This window comes from Mycetomoellerius zeteki, unplaced genomic scaffold, assembly GCF_001594055.1.
Source record: "Mycetomoellerius zeteki isolate Tzet28-1 unplaced genomic scaffold, Tzet1.0 scaffold186, whole genome shotgun sequence".
Taxonomy (NCBI): domain Eukaryota; kingdom Metazoa; phylum Arthropoda; class Insecta; order Hymenoptera; family Formicidae; genus Mycetomoellerius; species Mycetomoellerius zeteki.
Genome location: NW_017256818.1, coordinates 337,046 through 358,560, shown reverse-complemented (window position 1 = coordinate 358,560; position 21,515 = coordinate 337,046). Strand labels below are relative to the sequence as shown.

The window sequence follows — 21,515 nt, the reverse complement described above, 5'->3', positions numbered from 1 at the left end:
ATTTATCGGATCGCACGTTCGCGGAATATAGAGGTCTTTAAGCGAAATAGTGGACGCGTAAAAGCCACGACGACAATTGTAAAATCTCGATCGATATCGAGATCGTTTAAATAATTGCTAAATATGTCGCACTAACAAAATTTAGCTAACAAGGAAAGGGACTCAACTGTCCCCCTCCGATTTTAATGAGCTTTTAGTATGTTATTCTCCAGACAAAAATAAACGACGCGTATTTTTTTATACGTGCCCATACGCATTTTTAAGGGGTGAAACATCTCTTGGAAAAAAATTGATTTTTCTCTTTCGAAGCGAATATCGCCGGAATTGTAAGAGATGGAAAATAATTTTCAGAATGTGAAAATTGAATGGCATTAAGAGTACTTTGGAAATATAATAAAAAAATTTTTTTCTTTAGAAATAAATAATTGTTACAAATAAATAATTTAAAAAAAATTTTTTTAAAGTTAAAGAAAATTAACGTAAAGTTAATTTTCGTAATTAATGATGGAGAAATTTGCACGTTTAGGAAATTAGCGGGATTTTTTGATATCCAACAATAATGCGTAGATTTTTTTTATCGCGAGATAATCAAGTTTTTCGAGCAACTCATGAAGTGCAGCTTGAAAATCTAAATTTAAAACGCAACAAATATTTAACAGATAAAAAAAAAGATTCGCCCTCAAATATGCATACCACAAGCGGATCAATTTTTTCAGTTTTTTCCATAAATAATTCGATACAGACATCCATATTGATTATGGTGTATTTTTTTACAATTTCAAGGCCACTTCTAGTTTCTTTCCCTCATATAGAATTGTATCGCTTCTTTCTCACTTATTTCTTTAATATTAAAATAAATCTCTTCGAGACAATTTATCGCAAAGGAGGCATTTATAATTATTATTTATTGCTATTATTATTTTAATTGCTTTAAAATAGGTTGCTTTAATAGGTTGCTTTTTTGAATTATTCAAGACATTTATAAAAATCGACAATTAAATAAGTCGTACAATCTTTTATGGAAACATACACAGAATGTTGCTGAAGTATCTAAAATTTCGCTGGATACAGATCTGAAAATAACTTTATTGGACTATCAAAATAATTATATAGAAAATTCATGATGAACAATGCTGCAAAAAGTTTGGACATTCTAATAACCAGCTTGAGCGTCCTACATAATTATTTTGATAGTCCAATAAAATTATTTTCAGGTCAGCATCCAGCTAAATTTTTAGACACTTCAGCAAAATCGTTCTTTTTGTATACATATATAACATTTCCGTTCTAAATCGCGTGATTTTTGCACTTGTCCATGTAATTGTACATACTTTTCTTACAGTCGGTAAACCAACCAAATCGAAGAGGCCCACAGCGGGTCTCTCTCTTTCGCTCTCGTGAAAGTATCCCAGACGACGGAAACGTCGCGTTGTTGTGCTCGATTTCTCACGAACGGACAAATGTCCCACGACATCGCCGCCTTATACGGGGACGCGGAGAGAGAAAATTACAACGATTACCGGCGGATTCTCAGAACGCGCAGCGCGCGAGACGTCGCCCGTCGCCATTAGCGCGATCCGCGACGGCGTGCTCGTTTTCTCCGGCTTGGCCGGCGAGATCCTCGGCACGACGGTATCATCTATGTCGGACCGACCGCGGAGCAGCCGGCCGGCTAATGATATCTCGTTGCATGGCTAATGCCGCAAATTGCCGGCCTGGCCGTAATTGGGCCCGACGCGACGCTGCAGCTCGGCGACGCTGCTCTCTTCGTCGGCGCGTGAGGATAAACGATGTCGAAGGGAAGAAACTGTCTCGAAGATTTAGGTCGGAACGACATGTTTTTTAGTCGCCTCTATCCTCTGACGTTTATTTGAAATTCTAGAGAGTGGAAACTGAAGAAAATTCGAGCAGGATGAGAACTTTGTACGAGAAAAGCTCAACAAATTTGTAAATTTATAAAAAAAAAAAAAACGAGATAAGATTTCGTGAAACTTTGACTTTTCCAAAGATAGTTGGAGATTCTAAACTATAAAATAATCTTTTCCACACGAATTTACAATATCTATAGCAATGTAGTTAATATGGCATTTTATCGTAACCGTAGAATAGCGCTTTAAAGTCTATTCCTCCGTGAATAAATATAGTTTTACGTATTTATATTTTTGTTTTTTTTTTTTTTTTAACTAAAAGGACAAGTCTGAATATTTTTTATCTCATTATTTTTAATCGTGAAGCACGATTAAGGTCAATAACGAGGGGGTAACCACTTAATGTAATCATAGACCAGAGTCCTCGAAATCATTATAAAATTCATATGAAATCTCTATGTATAATCCGATAATTACGCAACCACGAGAAATCATTGTATAATATTAAATAAAATCATATATTTTATCAAATAATTTCATATGCAATGAAAAAAATTATTTGTAATCAGATAAAATCATATGAAATCATGTAATCTGTGGGATAATATTTAAATTCAGCTAGTGGTTCCCTCCGTCAATAATTGACTCCCTCAGTCAATAATAATTCTATCGTAATTGTTAAACTAATATCAAAAGAGGAAAATCCTTGCGGGATTCGATTTTTTCACAAATATATAATATATATATATAGCCCAGAGTTCTGAAAACTGTGTAAAAAATATTTTATCATAACTAGTGCAGAATTTGGACGCACTACATATTCTCTCCGTGATTAAATACACGTTTCTTCCTACTATTTTCACGCTGAAAAAACAGGGATTGAATCTCTTCTACTTCATTATTTTTAATTAAAGCATGATTAAATGTCAGTAATAATTCTATCGTAATTGTTAAACTAATATGCAAAGACAGGAGTCTCTTGCGAGACTTCTCGATTTTTCCACAGGTGTGTGTACCTCGGAATTCTGAAAACTGTGTTAAAAATTTTTTTCTAGAAATTTAGAATGGTAAATGGTTAATATGACATTTTATCATAACTGGTGCAGAATTTTGACGCACTGTAGACGTTCCCTCCACGAATAAATACGTTTCTGCATGGAAAGAACGATTTTGCAAATACGTTTCTGCATGGAAAGAACGATTTTGCAAAAGTATCGAAAAATTTAGGTAAATACAGATCTTAAAATAATTTTATTGGACCATCAAAATAATTATGTGAAAAATTCAAGCACAATGAGTAACATTACAAAAAGTTGTAATATTTTAGCAACCAAATATTATAGCGTCCTTCATAATTATTTCGATGATTCAATAAAATAATTTTCAGATTTCACATCTAGCTAAATTTTTAGATACTTCAGTCAAACTGTTCTTCCTGTATTATGCGTATTTATTCTTATTGCTTTCATTCTGGAAAGACAGGAATTAAATCTTATCTACCTCATTATTTTTAAAGTATGATTAAATACCAGTAATAATCCCATCATAATTATTAAACTAATACACAAAGAAAGAAGTCTCTTGTGACATTCAATTTTTCTACTGGAATTCTGAAAACTATTAAATATCTTTTCCCCATAAATTTTGAATGATATTTGACAACATAGTTATGTAATACTTTATCATAATGCAGAATTTAAACGAGTTTTATTATATGTTTCTTCAGTGAATAAATACATTTTCACGTGTTTATTCCTACGGTTTTCAATCTTAAAAGACAGGAACTAATTCTCTACCTCCGTCATTTTTAATCGTGAGGCACGGTTAAACGGTAGTAATAATCCCACCATAATTGTTAAACGTAATATGCAAAGAGAGAACCTCGGTGTAACGAGTTACATCGTTTTACCGTTCATATTACAGCGTGTCTGAAATATTGAAGTGCCCTGGTAACGGCGGCACCGAGAGAGAGAAGAGACCGCGTAAAATCCTTTGAAAGTTCCTGCCCCCGGCGGAATTAGCGTTACTTAAGTAAATTGCGAAAGGGCGGGAAGAATTAAAGTGTGATCGGTTAGGTGAGCAAAAAGGAGAAGGAAGGAAGAACGGGGCAAAAAAAAGGAGAGAAAGAAGGGAGGACGCAGCTCATTAAGCCTCAACTAGATCGAGGCTCCTATTTACGCGAGCTCTTCTGCTGGAGAATGTCCTTGCAGGAATAAAACGACATCGCCGTCGTCTTTTGTGCCTGTGGAAATTTTCCTTTTCCTCCTATCTTCTCCCTGTTCTCTTCCTTGCTTTTAAAAGGATTAGAATTCGGCGGAATTTTTTACTTTCGAAAGATTTTTCTTGGAAAATCCTTGATCCCGGATTCCTGTCTCGTGGAATTCTCATTGGCTGCTTTGAAAAAAATCAGAGTGCTTCAGAATCACGACTTCGTAACTCCATGAAATCTAAAATTCTTATACGACCTTAAGATTATCAACGGGAAAAACCAACAACTGTAATTCGATTTTCCAGAATCAGGATTTTCAATTTTCTCCTACTTTTGTCTTTAGACGAATTTTTATGAATTCGTTATTATGATTTCATTTCTTATTCTCATTCTGTTTGTGTGGGTACCATAGAGACGGCACGCTGAAATTACACAGCTGCGAAACAAAGGTCATTGCGTTTTCTCACCTACAAGATTATCCTCCCGGGTCTCGTGCACTTTTAAGATAAGCAATTCCATAAAAAACTCACCTCTTTCAATTTGCAATACATAAGACTCCGGGACGATGCAGTTGGGGAAACAAGGGGATGAAACCTACAGGGATCTTGAAACGCGAACGCCTAGGAGTGGATTCCCACGGGGCTCGCGCTGCTATCAGCATATTATTTAAACAAATTGAGGTAACGACGAGACGGGAACGGGAAAGAGAAGAAAAGAAAGCCGGAAGGATTAAGATGGCGATCGGCGTGAGGAGGGGAGGCAGAAAATACGAAAAAAAGAGATCAAGGAACAGCCACTTTAATTTCCTTGCCGGAGTCTGGCGGTACTTTTCACGGTAATTAAGAGTTGCAATTAAGTGGACGAAAAAGCGTCGCTGATAATTACCTAGACAGCACCCTCTCCCTCCCCCTCTCCCTCCATGCCGTGGCGAATTTGTAGTCGCAAAAAAAGACAGACCAGCGGCGAAAAGGATAAAGAGGATGAAGTGAGGATCTTTGGCCCATCAGGATCCCCTTTTAGTCTTGGGATTAGGGAAAAATCCTGGCGATCCATGCGACTTCGAATTTTATGTCAAGCCGTATCCTTGTCTTTAGACAACGAGATTTCGTTTTAACGGCCTCTGAATTAAGGAAGGCTGGGAACGTAAGTCTACGGAACGTAAAGTCTTAGACGGAGAAAATTAAATTCTAGTCCTTGGCGCTTCCGGGAAGATTTTCGGGAATTTCGAGGCGGTGAATTTCTCTGTTCCGTGAAAATGTATTTTTATTTTTAAATCGTAATTTTTAAATCGTACTTAAAACGCTTTCGCATTTTAGAGTACTCACGAGAATAAAATGAGAATTCTCGTGAGGTTAAGAAAGATCAAGCCCGAGTCTGAGAAGTTGAACGCCAACGTCCTTGACTTTATGGAATCTTTAAACTCTTGGGAAGTACGAGTGGAGTTCTGGGATTTACAGATCTTCAAGCTTCGATCTCCAAATTTCCACGGAATTCTAAGATATCCGCAGCTCGAGGGTTTCTTACTGCAATCGTTGAGTGGCGGAGGAAGTTATTTATGATTTGTGAACTCACCGCTTTCCTCGAGGCGACCGAACTTGTCTCTGCAAAACAGTGCAAGTGGCAGCCAGCAACGCGCGTAAAATGCGCCAGCTGATAGTAACAGCACGAGGACGAGGACTGCCAGCAGGAGAGACTTCCGCCAAGACCCATTCGGAAGGCTCAATACGAACTGTGGTTCTGTGAATAAAAAAAAGAAATCTCGAGATGTTGTATAAAAAACAAAGTAATAAAAACATACGACTGTGTATAAAAATAAAAAGAAGGTGACATGATTCGAAAAAGAGATAATTTGAAGTTTTTATACTTAAGAGGATCCTAAAGCGAAGCTCCGACAAAGTCACTAGATGTCGCTGTTTTTTTTAGCGCACTGACATGTCTTTATATACTACCATACTAATATCTCACGCAACCTACGATACATTCAGTCGCACATTCGTGTCAATTTTCGTATAACAAATTCGTCACGGTAAAGCGTCTAAGACTAATTCTAAGAATTCGACGTTATTTGTTCGTGCAAACTACGTGTTTGTGGATCACTATTTCGTAAGTAGAGGTTGCAAAACTTTCGTATCAAACAAATGTTGTCACGACTTGACAGCTTGAGACGCCATGTTACATTAAGAAATGGTAAAAAATATATCAATTTCGAAATTTTTGGTCGTTCTCGGCATAAACTCCACCTCACAAACACGTATTAATGCGTATACTTTAATTGGAAAAGGATTTTCGAATCTGTAAATGAGGAAAAAAGTAATTGTTATACAAAAATTACGATTTAGTCGGTAATACAGACGACTTTAGGATCCCCCTAAATGAGAGACGAAATTTATGAATTTATTTCAGGAAGAGAAACAAATGAACACAGTTCTCCACATTTAATCATTATTACTACATATAAAATGTAAAAAATTTATAATACAAAACTTATTAAAAATGTAAGTTTTTTGTATCACTAAAAACAGGCCCAAAAAGTTCGAGTTTTATCACGATTTCGGGACTTCTAAGAAAGCAATCTATTAGTTCTTCATCTAGTTATCCTCTTTGGATACTTCGCTTTATAGATTAAACCTACAATGTATCATTAGAAAAACGTTATTATAAAATGATAACAACATAAACATAAAACTCTAATGTAAAATTGACGTTATTTATGTATCACCAATAAAGTGTATGCATAGACGCAGTGGGTTCCGTCTTCCTCCACGAGAGGGGGCTACATTACCAATTTACTAGACTACTAGACACATAGGTGTGGGTTGAACCTCGCGTGGAAAATTGTAAACCCACACGAAGTGAAACTCCACATGGATTTACAACTTTCTACTTGCGAGGCGAGGTTCAACCTAAACCTATGTGTTTAGTGTTTTGGTAGCGGAACTGCCCCCGTAGGGAGAACGGGATTCACTGCGTCCACGCATACACTTTACAACGCGAAGTAATTCATATGGATTTACAACTTAGTCTGATTACTTTTTAAATGTAATGAAACTTATTTTAGTAATAACATTTGAATAAATAATGAAACTAAAATCATCTGAAGGTCAATCATTGCAGATGATAACCTTGATGATACGTATTAAGATCGAGATCATCGGAGTTTGTCCTCTAAGATGATAATTTACTATTAAAAATATATATTAATTTTAAATATCTCAGAAATTATGACAAAGTTGCTACAAAGCTAGAAATTAGGGAAATATCAGGAAAATTGAAAATGGTTAGGGAAATCAGGAAAAAGTCAGAGAATTTTGCAGAATTTTCTGGAAAATTAAAATTCTTAGCTTTAAAGAAGTTTAATAGGTATTACACGCATCTTACGCAGTTTTGGAATACTACCAATGTAACAATTAAATGCAAGCGCAGTGTCAGCAACATTAATAGTAATTTACATTATTATGTTAAATTGCTCTCCTAATAAAATATATGACGATTTTTAAATCACGAAAATGCAAAAAATTTCAAAATATTGAAAGCTTGAGGGAAAATCATGAAAATCAGGGAAAAGTTATGGAATTTGAGGAATTTATATTAATCCTGTAGAGACAGATATCTAGTTGTTAAGATAAAGTTACTCAAGATTATGATCTTGACAACATATGTCACGGATATCGGAGTAGTGTTCCGTAATTTGTATAATTATCAATAAATTTTGATATAAAAGGACAGTTTAAAATTAATAAAAAAATAAATATATATGTATATTCAAATTAAAATAAAAACTGTTTTTGTAAACATCGGAAACGTTTGATTAAATAAATCCTAATAAAGGAGTTTAATTCCAAAATGTTTTAACTTTGATAAAAAAAAATACAAATAAAGATTATCGCGCAAAGATAAAAGAGATACTGCTTTCTTTTTATCGTAATATAATATTATAGCAATAATCGAGTATAAATGTATGTGATATTAAACTTTATGATAAAAAAAAAAATTAAATCTGAGTCCAATTTAAAAACAAGATTTTTATTTTCAGATAAAATTTTATGACTTTCCCTCAAGTTTTCAATATTTTGAAATTTTTTGCATTTTTGTGATTTAAAAATCGTCATATATTTTGTTAAGAGAGCACACAATTTAACATAATAACGTAAATTACTATTAATGTTGCTGACACTGCGCTTGCATTTAATTGTTACATTGGTAGTATTCGAAAACTGCGTAAGAAGCGTGTAATACCTCTTGGTGATGTAACAATTTGTCCACAAAACTAATTTGTTGCATAATAATTAAAACCGATAAATTAAGTGTATCGCCGGCATGCGTGGTTTGCTAGATGTCGATATGTTTTCCGGACATTTCCATTAATTATTAAAATGAATCTGATGCAAGCCTGTTTTTATACGCGAACAATAAAGCATTCAAATTGATTGAATTTGCGTCAAGCCATAATTAACAATTGCAGCCGGTACATAACAAGCTGAATTATTTAATCCGGTATATTTCAAATCTGATTCATATAAAAAGCTTTCGGGATTTCGATATAGAATTAAATTCAAAAATAAAACAGTGACTGCTGGATTAAAAACTCCAAAAATTAATGTTCCATGATACGTTTGCGTAACACAAAAAATAAAATATTGAATTAATGTTGAAATAAAACAAATTAATGTAAGATTATTCTATTCTGTTTTCACTCAAAGTCGTAGGGATCATTTTGCAATGATAGGAATGAGCTGATGAGAGATTTTGGATGGTTTTTCGGACCTTGCCGGTATACGTGAGCAGCCAATGTGATCTCCTCGTCGACGCCGTTGCTGACTTCGCATTTGTACTCGCCGTAATCCTCAAGAGTGACGTCCTCGATTTCCAAGTAGGAACCGATTATTTGATCGTTCTCCCTGCAAACAGAAATGAGGATAAATACAATATTAATAATGGAATTTAATAACTGCATGGACTTGAAAGAAAACAAGATATTATCTCTAAAAGAGAATTTCTTAAAGAAAAATAATTTTTAATTCTTTAAAAAAGAAAAATTCTTTAAGAAAAAATAAAAGAGATATCTGCAATGCATAAGAAATTTGAAAGGAAATTTTGATACGTTTATTTTGTATCCCATTAATCTTAATGCTGATCAATTGTTTAAAAACTTCGGGTCTCTTCGGACTCAGAAAACTTTAAAAACTTTAATATCGAGAGTTTGGACTGTTATTTTTGTTAAAAATTTTAAACTGAAAGAGTATTTTCGCATCAAAGGAAATCGTTACATCCAGCCCTTGATTTTCAATTAATCTTAATCAAACTCAAAAATTTCTTTTAGAATTTAATTGCCAAGATATTTAACAATAAGAATAAAACCATCACGAGGAACGAAACTTTAACGAAAATTAACGATTATTGCGCTTTTTTCCCCATTCGCGTTTCACAATCCGAAATGCATTGAAGCGCGTATGTTCCATGTCGCGCAGCGCTCGTTTTTTTTTTTCGACCGGTTGTCACACGGATGAACAACCCTCTCCCTGCAGCGCAGAATAAAAAAAAACAAAGGTTCGCATTTCATTGGATGGTTCGCGGTGCGACGAAAGCCGCGAAAGAGTGCGAGGTTCACCGCCGTCCACCCGCCGGTTATACAATCGTTTAACGCACGAAACATTTCGCCATGCTAATTTACGAGCACGGCCGGCCCGGCAACGACTTACCCGCACAATTAATTCTCACCGCGTAATTTCATTCATTCGTCCGCCAGCCTCGCCCGCGGCGCAACAAAGACGAAACATGAATGCGGTAAACAAATAAATTCGGCATTTCGGAATGAGCGAGTGAACGAAGCGAGAAGCACGGTGCCTGATGGAAATCATAGGCATGTTTCATGAAAAACGACAGAGAGAGAGAGAGAGAGAGAGAGAGGAGGGGAGAGATATATATATAAAGAGTTTAGTAGTGTCCTTAGAGGACAAGTCCTCTAAGAACAAACATAATTATAAAAACGAGCTAAGAATTGCAGAATACAAATTATAGCGGTAAAAATGGAAAGACAAGAAAAATATGAACAAAATATATGTAAAATAAGAAAAAAAGGGATTTGCAAAATTAAGATATCAAACAGAATATGAATAAAATAACATAAAATAAGAATAAGAAGAAAAGCTATAGAAAATAAGAATGTATAAATGAACAAGATAAAGATATAAATGTATTATATGTACAGGAGGTGCATTAAGAATGAGATAAAGAGAGAAAGAGAGAAAAAGAGAGACTATTATTCATTAAGCACTCTAGAATTGTATCTTCTTAAGCACTGAAAACAAACATAATTAACAATCGAAAATATATAGAATATTAAGAACCGAATTCAGAAAAAATAATAAAGATAATAAAAATAAAAATAGAAAGATAATACAGATAAGAACGACAGCAAAAGACTTAAACATCTTTCTCTCTTTTTAATTCATATTATGTTAACATAACATAAGAGAGAGAGAGACAGAAAGAGAATTAATTAGATTTGTTGGATAATTAATAGATAATCCTGGATACTGTTACGTGCAAGTATGAGATTTCATTTTTACGGAACGTTCGCGTATAATAAAAGAAACACACAGAGAGAGAGAGATTGTCCAAACTTTCACAAAATACTCCAGTTTTCACGAGATACCTACGATTTTTCGAGTTGCCGCGAATTCGTGAAAACGCGAAAAGTTGGGAAACATCTCCCAAACATCGTTCCACAACTCACGAGACCATACGGCGTTACGGTACAAAAATTCCACGTTCAAAACATCTCACGTTAATGCCGAGAGAGAGAGAGAGAGAGAGAGAGAGAGAGAGAGAGAGAGAGAGAGAAACGACGAGTTCAGCGTAGATAAATCTTCCGCATTTTTTTCGACAGACCTCTGTATGTAACGATAGCTATGAGATACGTATGCAGTCCATCGATATTCAAAAATATTGACTTTCACTGCTCACCGTCATCATTTTCCCGCGGAACAACGAGTCCGACGTCATTTTTTTCTCCCAATTTGGGTCTGAAAGCAGATTCCAGCGTGTATGTGCATCGTTTATTAATTAAAATTCGATTCCCGCTCAATTTGTGCCGATCTGTCCAATTTGCAAAGGGTGAGTCGACCGAAAACTCGGCGACCTTTCACCCTTTAGCCGCTCGTTTCGCCATCACCTTCCCTTCACTGGCCGATATTCAGCGGGATCGGGACACACTCGTGTCCGATGTTTACGCGCTCGCGATGACATTTATGAGGATCGTGCACATCGACCGGTGTTGCTTTCTCCGCAATTTGCTAGATGCGTTTTACCGAATAAATCGCGTGTCCGCAATATCCAGTGGTACAATCGATAGCGTTGAAGTGAGGCGAGACGAGGCGAGTCGCATTCTGTGGATCGCCGGATCGAACCCGTTGAATTCGGGACGCATCCCGTATAATTCCGCGTCACCGAGTCACGTAGTAAAGTCCAGTAGAATTTCCGGTCAAATATTTAAAAAAGGTGATAAAATGAAACAACAATTTTAATTCTTCAAAATAATTTCAATATAATTATCCTTTTCAATAATTCTTTAGAATAATAAATTAATTTTTATACTAAAAAATATTTTGAATTTTTTATCTTAACATGGTTTTCGGAGATCATTTCTTCATCATGGTATATTTTTTCCATGCAAATAGGACTTCAATTTTGAGAATATTCACTAGAGGGAAATCGGGATCGTACCAATATGGAAAAGATGGTTTTGCTGAAATATCTAAAAAATTAGATACTGATCTCTGAAAATAATTTTGCTAAAGTACTAAAATAATTATGTAGTACGGTCAAGCTGGTTGCTAGAATATCAAAATATCTTGCAGCTATTGCTCATTCTGTTTTTATACATAACTATTTTGATGGTCTAACAAAATTATTTTTAGATTTGTACCAGGTAAATTTGTAGATCTTTCGAGCAAAATCGTTCTTTTGTATAGCAAATGATTAAAGTATTTTAGAGACAAAAATTCAGAGTACTTTTTAGTGGTACAGAAAAACTAATTCATCGTGTGCGTTTTAAAAATATATTACGATAAAAAAGGGTAATTGTATCGAAAAATAAAAATGATAGTTTAATTTATTTTATCATTTTTTATATCTGTACGCTAGAAAAAAATCTAATTGCATTAATTGGAATTTCAATAGATTCAAATTTGTACCATAAAAATATAAATCCCTTATATAAGACCCTTATAATTAAATCTATTAAACATTCTAGTCGAGATAATCGGAAATTCAATTACGATAATTAAACTTGATTAGAATGCATTTTGTTTGTATTTTGGTATAACAAAAACATTTTTCTTAGTATTCACACAGAAAAATATCATTCTATTGATTACTCAATTTACTTTCTTTTTTTTAACAACGATTATTTGTAATAAAAAATATTTTCTTGATAATAATCTTAAAATATACTTATTAGTTATTACAAATTTTAGAAAAACTCATTAATATACATATATTTAAAATAAGAGATTGAGTACATTAATATAAATTCAAAATAATTTTTTAATTTTCTTTTAAAAATATTATAAAATTGATCGAAGAAGCGACTTTATATGTTATATAATAAGCAAATTGAATTTGTTTTAATCTAATAATCTTAAAGTATTGAACTTGCTAGGATTTAGAATACATTTTGAATAAATTTAATGTTTGTGATGAACTTATAATAGATTCGCGATATATAATCTTTTGAAATACTTGAAATAAGTAATTATCATTTGCTAAGAGATACGTATTTTTCTGTGTACAGGTAAAATTTTGAACCTTTTGAAACTTACTACGTAAATTCCTTATAGAGCTTCGAAAATAAAGACGAAAGAAAAAATCGCGAAACTTTTGAAACTTTTGCGGAGCCGAGTGAACGATCTCGACACGTGGATGATTCAGAATTGTAATTTAGAGCAATCGAGACGAAGAGGCGGTAGAGACTCCATCGGTTATCCGTTCTAGGTATTGCGGTGGCTTTTTATTCGATTAAAGTGCCGTGGCTAACGCGGGTGACCCGTTTCTGCGAACGCTCTATAAATTCCGGCCCGTTAAGTTGATTAAAACTATTCCAATTGATGGGATCATACGTCGAACCACCGTGGCCTTTTCCGCGAACTCTCAATGCTAATCGATCGATCGAATCGAATCGAAACGCTGCAGCCGAAAATATGTGAGAATATGAGAATATACAGATTATTAGGTCAGATGAGATTTTAAAAATATAAAACTTTAAAAGGTAATTTACTAAATAATTAATTAAATGTTCTTATTAGAGTATTTATATAATTTATTAAATATTAACTTGAAATTTTTTAAATGATTATGAAAATATGTTAGAGTGAACGTATTGTATAATATTGAAGATCATTCAACATTATCATTTGTATAAATATTAAAATCATTATAAAACAAAAAGTAGGTATATCGTTATATATAAAGACGAATTTCATTTAATATAACATTTAAAAATACGGATATCTTTTACCGATTAAAAGTCCGTGCAGGATTTCGAAATCATTTTTAATCCGTTTCTCGTTCAAGAGAAACCTATCAAGAAATTAAACGACACTCTATTATTCGTAAAGTGGTTTATTTCACATTTCAGGTTTTTAATTGAAATAAAAATTACGATGGTAAAAATTACTTTTTACAGAACGATGTGGAACCAATAAACCATTAAACAGAATAAAGTAACAGTATATGTATAAATAATAAACACAATTACGCGTTTTTGTATAAACTTTGTTCTAGCAGCAGAATGATTTTATAATAATATAACTGTATATAACTATATATATATATCAGGGTTGGTAAGTTAACTATTTTTTTTAACTAAGTTAAGTTAAAGTTAACAGCCTTGAAAATTTAATTAAATTAAAATACAAGTTAATCCATAATGAAATTAATTGAATTAAAAATTAAGTTAATAAAAAAAGTAATTGAAAAGTTAAATTTGGTCCGAATGAACAACCAAAAAAAAAAAGAAAAAGTTTAACCATTTTACATAATTTTTCGTATCTTTCCTTTCTCAGCATACTTATTAAAGAATCTGATTATTTTTGTTCACAAGTAACAATTATACAATATAAAATTACTAAATTACGTACTCATTATCCTCTCGCATTGTGTCTGAGGATTGACTTAAAAAAAATCAAATTAAAAGTTAATAGTTACCGATAAAATGTAACTAAATTAAGTTAAAAAGTTAAGAATCTAAAATGTAACTAAGTTAAGTTAAAATTAATTAACTTTTTAACTTTTTAACTTTATCTTTTTAATTTAGCACTATCCAACCCTTATATATATATATATATATAATATAATTACTTACATCGTCGTGCGTCAATACTTACACATCATTTGATATATATTGTAATGTTGCAAATAATTACACGATGAATCACTTATAATAAATATCATTATAATAATTATTATTGATGATAGTTATCGTAATAGTCTTTTTGCAACTTCCCTTACACACACACTCCATAGTGCACGTGCTCGTCGCGCAATAACGTCGCACGTGCAGTTTCCCCATTAGAGATCAGGTCGCCCGCAATTAACAGACAATTGTCGACGCAATTGTCGCAATGATTGTTCGATGCGAGTGCACTAGGAGCGATATTTTTACTTGATAGAAAATTCGTTCTCGATTCGTACTCGATTTCGCAGCACATTTTATCCTTGACGTACAGTCTTTGCAATAAAAGCGTGACCGACAACTTTTAAAATACTTATTGTAAAAAAGAAAATGAAAAAAGTTAAATATGTGTACTACACGATCTCTCATTATTATAACGTTTTTGTATCCAGACAACATGCATGTTTAAAATGTCATAAGGACGTCTTATGGGACATACATGTCTAAAGGATATCTCAAAGACATCACAAAGAGATCTTCTAGACAATGCGTGTTATCTGGGTATCAATAAGTCGTCTTATTATTGCCGTTATCAATTATTATCGGCATCTTTGAGGCATATTTTCTACCAATTTTGCAGCATAAACTGTCTAATAAGAGCGTGACCAGGTAAACTTTTATTTGGGAATCATTACATCAAAAATTTTGATTGAGCAGGAAAACAATCTTTCTCTTTCTCTCCCCTCTCTTTCTATCTCTCTTTTTTAATCGCATGGATATCTCTTTGCATGCATCGCTCATAAATGTAGTCGAACGTAATCAAATGCAATTGCGGTAGCAATTAAGGGTCGGTTGTTCCATCTTCGGATATATGTGATAATTTATCTAATAGATAAACAAAAGAGTAAGAGAGTAAGAGAGTGAGCTGAATTTTATCGAAAGGTGGAACAACCCAGCTTAATTGAATAGCACGACTTCTCGGAATACGGTAACATCGCTGGTCATGAGGCTCAGTACTCCGCCCACTTTAAGAGGCATAAATAAAAAATAAGCGACGCGCCAGGTCCGCCGGGGAATCGTCACGTGGAAAGCACGTGCGATTTGTGCGGTCGTGGTAGGTGCGAAAGTAAATTGGTCGCGCCCCGTCGGGACGCGACACGCATTGCGTGACGAATTAGCGCGTCCGCGGGGGTGATTATTCACGCGGATACGCGGCACGCGACGATATTTCTACGATTAACGATTCCCCCGCTCGAATCCCCATAAGCTCTAGCACCTAGGGGGAAGTAAATGCGAGCCGATAAACGCCGCCATTAATTTAATTCGCGCGATTGTAAACTGATCGATCGTTACGGGCCGGAATGGCGAAACGTTCGGCGGATTAACACGCATCGATCGTTACGGGATTCACACGCATTTGGTTGTAAAAACTCAACGGATCACAAGAATAAAATCAGTGATGTAAGATTTTATTTCTCCTTTACCCTTCGTAGTCTTGTATCGAATTTATTTATTTATTTATTTATGTAGCGATAAAAAAATTACAAAGTAAATAATGATGACATAATTATGTTACCTAATACTTTTGTGTTAAATTGATATTCAACGTTTCTTTAGTATCGAAATGACATAATTTAGATGAACAAATAACATAAAAATAATGTGTTTTAAAATATAAATTCTAAGATGAATGAACAAAATATGTGTTAATTTAATTTATCATAAATGTTAATTCTACTAAACAAAAATTTACTTCCACGGTTTGTTTACAAACTGTATTAATATTACTTTTTTGTGTTTACCTTCTTAAATGACATTTGTGCTACATTCTAATATTCATCTTGTATTAAATTAACACATTTTGAATGGATCGTATGAGAAACGTGAAATGTGCTAAATTTAGCACAAATTTTCCAACGATGCAGTAGATATTACCAAACACACACACATAAAATAATATAACCAACCGTTTGGTAATAATCATTAAAAATTTAAAAAGTAACATTACTTTTGGTTATACACTGAAAAAAATGCATGTAATTTTACATGAAAATTACATATTCACGACTGGAAAATTACTTAAATATAATTGGAAATTTACAATTTTTAGTAAATTTCCAATTATATTTAAGTAATTTTCCAGTCGTGAATATGTAATTTTCATGTAAAATTACATGCATTTTTTTCAGTGTACTATAACCAAGTATTTTATTCAAATTATTTCACTCAACATTTAGTAGCTGTTATACCAGATTCTTTTCTCAGTGTAACAAGTTATATATTTATTACGTAATTCCATCGTTTTATTGAAAGGAAAGAAAAAGTCGAGTTGGGCTCGACATTGAGATATAACCTGTTGCGTAATTCTTTAATCATTCGAATCTATTCGCGATTATAATCGTGGTAAACTCTATTTTTGAAATCTCTACAAACTTCTTCGGGTAATGAAAATTCTTTGATTCACCAACCAGTTAGATCAAATAAAATTGAGAACGAAATACTTCATTTTCGTTCATTTGCGAGAAATAGTTTGAATTAAAGGAATCAATATCGATTGCGGGCGAATTAGAAGTTAAGCGACGTTCAATCGCGAGATTATTCGCTGGAGTTTAAATGAACATTGGTAAAACAATGCCGAAAAGGCAATCAGACCGACGCGATATTTAGTTCCAGCTTTAATTTGTTGATTTCCACATTTTACACGCTTTCTTAATTTCTCGCGTCCATTTCCTATTTCTTCGTCGATCCCGCGTACTTAATCTTTAACGTAACCTCTGGTTAAGATTATTTAATTAAGCCGGGAGATTCAATGCAATGAATTTACTGGATTAAGCTTTTTCTCTTTCTCCCTGGAGTAATCAAATCATTGGGATTCCCCGTGATTCTTTCTATCCTCGATCGTTCGGTCGACTTTTTCGTCGCGTGCCCGGAAATCGCCATTGTGATTGTGCTGTTTTTCCCGAAATAACGAATCGCATGTTAATACTTTTTCTGTTTTTCGTCGCTCTCTCGTTTTGTTTCTTTCACTACTCGCTCTTTTCTGACTCTATTCCAGCCATTAACGCGTCGAATCTCGCGCTGCTTGCGAGCTTTTTTCCTCCCCCCTCGGGGCGGATTACGCAGCGTTTTCGCTGCGAGCAATCGATAATCTCGTCCTATTGAAGAGAAAAATAGTTTTGTTCGACGAGCGTAATCTACGAGCAACGGCGGGATGGGAAAGAATTGGCAAAGAGAGCGAGGGGGATGGGGATAGCTACAATACGAAACGAATAACGAATTCCGACCGCGAAATCGCAAGAAAAGATATCAATAATTTCGTATCACCTGAAAAAGGCAGATTCGAGATTTGCATGAGAAAATCCGAAATTAAATTTCGGAAGTTCTTTTCTCTCATCAGGTCTTTGTACACTTTGATAGAAAATTAATATACACAGAAAGGACGAGTTTGATGAAGTATATCTAAAAATTTAGCAAGATACAGATCTGAAAATAATTTGTTGAACTATCAAAATAATTATGTAGAGCACTCAAGCTAATTGCTATAATGTCGAAATTGGCAGCATTGCTCATCATGTTTGAAATTTCTAACGTAATTATTTTAAAATTATGATCTGTAGAGGAGACCGGGTCTCGTTGGCACAAGAGGTAAGTTGGCATTGCGTTCCGTTTATGTATTTGTGGCAAAAGAAACAATGGAAAAGTTACTGCAAAATATCTCTTTTATAACATAGGTACTTCTCTCTAAGTTTCACTTAAATTAAACAAATATTACAATAGAAAAAGAAAAAATCTAATTCAAGAGCAGGCAAGTAAATTTTTGATCATTTCATAATTTCATATTAATGTCCTGCGGTTTGAGGAAATAAATCTAAATGATGTATTATTAGTTAAAAGAAAAGTGTTTGTCAGTACACAACACGTTATTTTGAGTAACAATAGTAATTTATTACAATAAAATGGTCAAAATCAGACGTGCGTAGGGATGGGTTACTTTGGCTCATATCATAAGGAAAGATTAGGTTGATTTATTGTACCATATGTGTGAACATTCATTTACAATTTAACTCTGACAAAACACTTTATATTTAATATTTCTGTATTAAAATAAGGTAGAACTAAAATAATTTATATTTGTTTTTCAGTAATGACATTTTGCTGTTAGACGATTACAAAATAACTTTGAAAGATACAATTATTACTAAGAAGTACATATCTACTCTCTAATTTTTATTTCTATTATTTTTCTATTACGTTTTTGTTAATTTAATATAGAATTTATCACAAAGACAATTTATACTGTGATATGTACCAATTTACCCCACATATTGGGGCAAGTTAACTACAATGCAGCATGTTCGTATTTCATTTATTGCAAAGAAAGTAAACAGTGTATAGAACTATTATTAGTATGAAAATGTAGAGAAAGGTTCTTTCTATCACACTGATGTATTTTAATCATAATAGTTAATTGTTTAAAAAATCTAATATCAAAATTGTGAAAACTGTGCCAACAAGACCCGGTCTCCCCTATTAGTTAAATTTTTAAATACTTCATCAAAATCGTTCTTTTTGTGTATGGATTTTTAATTAGACAGAATATAATTTCCATTTAGACAATAAATATAATTTAAAACAATGTTTTAATAAATTTTGTAGTTTTAATAAAGAGACGTAGTATAATAAAAACACTTTTTTAAATTATACCTATATATTCGTACTATGCATTCGTTATCTAAAGTCTACTTTAAATTTTTTTATTTATTTTTAAATTAAATTATATATTTTATGCAATAATAACTATTAATATAAATTATCTTTGCTTGATTTTATTTTAATGCAATATAATGTATACATATAATATAATATAATGCTTTGTAATATAATATGTAATGTAATATATAGGTACATTTAAAAATAAATTTATAAAATTAAAAAGTGGTATTATTTTTTTGTGAGAACACAAATACATATGTATTGAATGTTTACTCGTTAGTGATTGTTTATTTTCTGGTTTGCCTGAGCCGCCTATCTCTCCATCCCATCGCTACTCGAGCTGCCGTTTCGTCGCACGTGGTTTATTTCGCTTGTCTACGTTTTCTCTTTTTTTATTTCACGGGGACTCGGCATTAAGCCCATTGTCGAGTTCGATGTACGTTGGCAGAGTTTTAATTAAACTCTCGAACAACCGGCGAAGCGTGTGTTTCCCTCCTCTCACGCGGGATCGGTGCTCAACGTCTTGATTAATTAAAGACCCTCGCTCACATGCGTCGCCGAATGCCTTATCATCGGAATATGGTCAGTATCGATGTAAAATTGCAGATCGAAAATCTGACGAAGCGTAAACGAAAGCTAAAGAATAAATTACGAATCGTGAAAGGGCTGATGATGCTGCGATAAATTGTGCTCAAAATTAATGATTAATCGCACTGAAAGAACAATTTTGCTGAAGAATCTAAAAATTCAGCTAGATACGGATCTGAAAAATAACTTTGCTGGATCATCAATTAGGTAAAACAAAAAAATTTGAGTGGACCGTTTGGAACACGCGATTTATGTTAAATTTAACAAATTTTTTCCAACTGTGTACGTTTCGGTTCAACTTCGAGCCATCTTTAACGACGATAAATAAACGTGGGAAAACGCTAAGAGAAAGATGAAAAATAGAGTCACTCTTAGATTGCTAAAACTAAAAATTGTAGTGTTCTATCATGGTTGGAATGAAAAAACGTTGAGGCAGAGGCAGAAATGTGACTGCCTCCAAATTCCAATCATGTCAAGAGCGTGAGATCAATATGATTTAGTAAAAATGCTTGTTACTCACTTATTTTTCATTTACTTCATAAACCTGAAGAATAATAAAAAATATAATATATTAGTATGTATAATAAAATTATAAAGATAAAATTAGGAATATATGCACCGTAATATTCTCAGACAACGTCTGAATGAAACGTACTGCTACTTTGGTCTCTTATTATATCTTTGACTTTTGATTGAGACTCAGATTTTACGATATTCTTAACTTGCGGATATATATTTCATATTAATATAATAACTCGCATTTTATATAATAAATCATAAAACCCGCAGATTAAAAACAAAAAATTTCCGAAATATAAAATTAGAAACACCGCAGATCAAGAATATCGTAAAAACATATCTGAGTCAATCGGAAGAAGACAAAGGTGTTGAAATAAAAAAAAAGTTAACGAAACATGAAGGCATAAAAACTCTACCATTATTATATTCAGATATTGAGAATATCGCGGTGCGGTGATGTATATCCCTCTAAAAAAGTTTTACCCTTATAATTTTATTATACGTCACATTACAGTACATATTACCCTGTTGTTTTTTTGTTTATTATTCCCCATCAGTTTTATCAAGTACAAATTCGAAAAATCTATTTCCGCAAATAAGTCGTCTTAGATCCAGCATTTAATAAAAAAGATGTAGATTATACGCGTTACACAAAGCTCTCCCGCAGCGCTTTATAACGCGTAATCTCCATTTTCATGGTGGAAAAATAAGCTCGCTCGGAAAAATAAGCTCTCCATTTTTCGCAATAATCTCCGCCCGTTTGTACTCAGCTCCTCTTATATCGTCTGTCGCGCCGCGTGTTCCGGCCAGGCTATCGATTCCGGAATAAATAAACTTATTCCATCAATCTACCTAAAAAGGAATCCCGGGTCCCGTTCCCCCCCCCACCCCTCCCCCACACCACTCTTTCGCAAAGCTCAAGAGACGACGACGGGGTCCGGCGATAGACCGAATTACCGGCTGCCGCGAGTAGATACGACCGAATCGACGGCCACTCGCTCCCATAAATCTTGTCTTATCCTGGGCCGCAGATAGAGATGAATTACTCGACCCCGGTGGCGCGACGCGGCTCTATTAACGCAGATTGCATTCGAATGCAAATCGGAATGCAATGCGGATTACTTCCTCGCTGACGCGATGCGACGCGAACCGGACGAATTGTTCGCGATTACATCGCGCGAATCTTGCAACGGTATTCTCGTGCAAAATCTCTTTCTCCCCCCCC

General features: G+C 33.7%; 1 protein-coding gene across 1 annotated transcript in view; it reads right to left on the bottom strand.

Moving 5' to 3' along the window:
* LOC108721859 (interleukin-1 receptor accessory protein-like 1) overlaps nucleotides 1-21,515 on the bottom strand; it is a 253,589-nt gene that overhangs the window by 12,183 nt on the left and 219,891 nt on the right. Inside the window, exons 4-5 of the mRNA XM_018446633.1 lie at nucleotides 8,842-8,975; nucleotides 5,650-5,814 (exon numbers count right to left, since the gene is read on the bottom strand). Coding sequence (XP_018302135.1) covers nucleotides 5,650-5,814; nucleotides 8,842-8,975 — 299 coding nt within the window. The remainder of the gene's footprint in view (nucleotides 1-5,649; nucleotides 5,815-8,841; nucleotides 8,976-21,515) is intronic.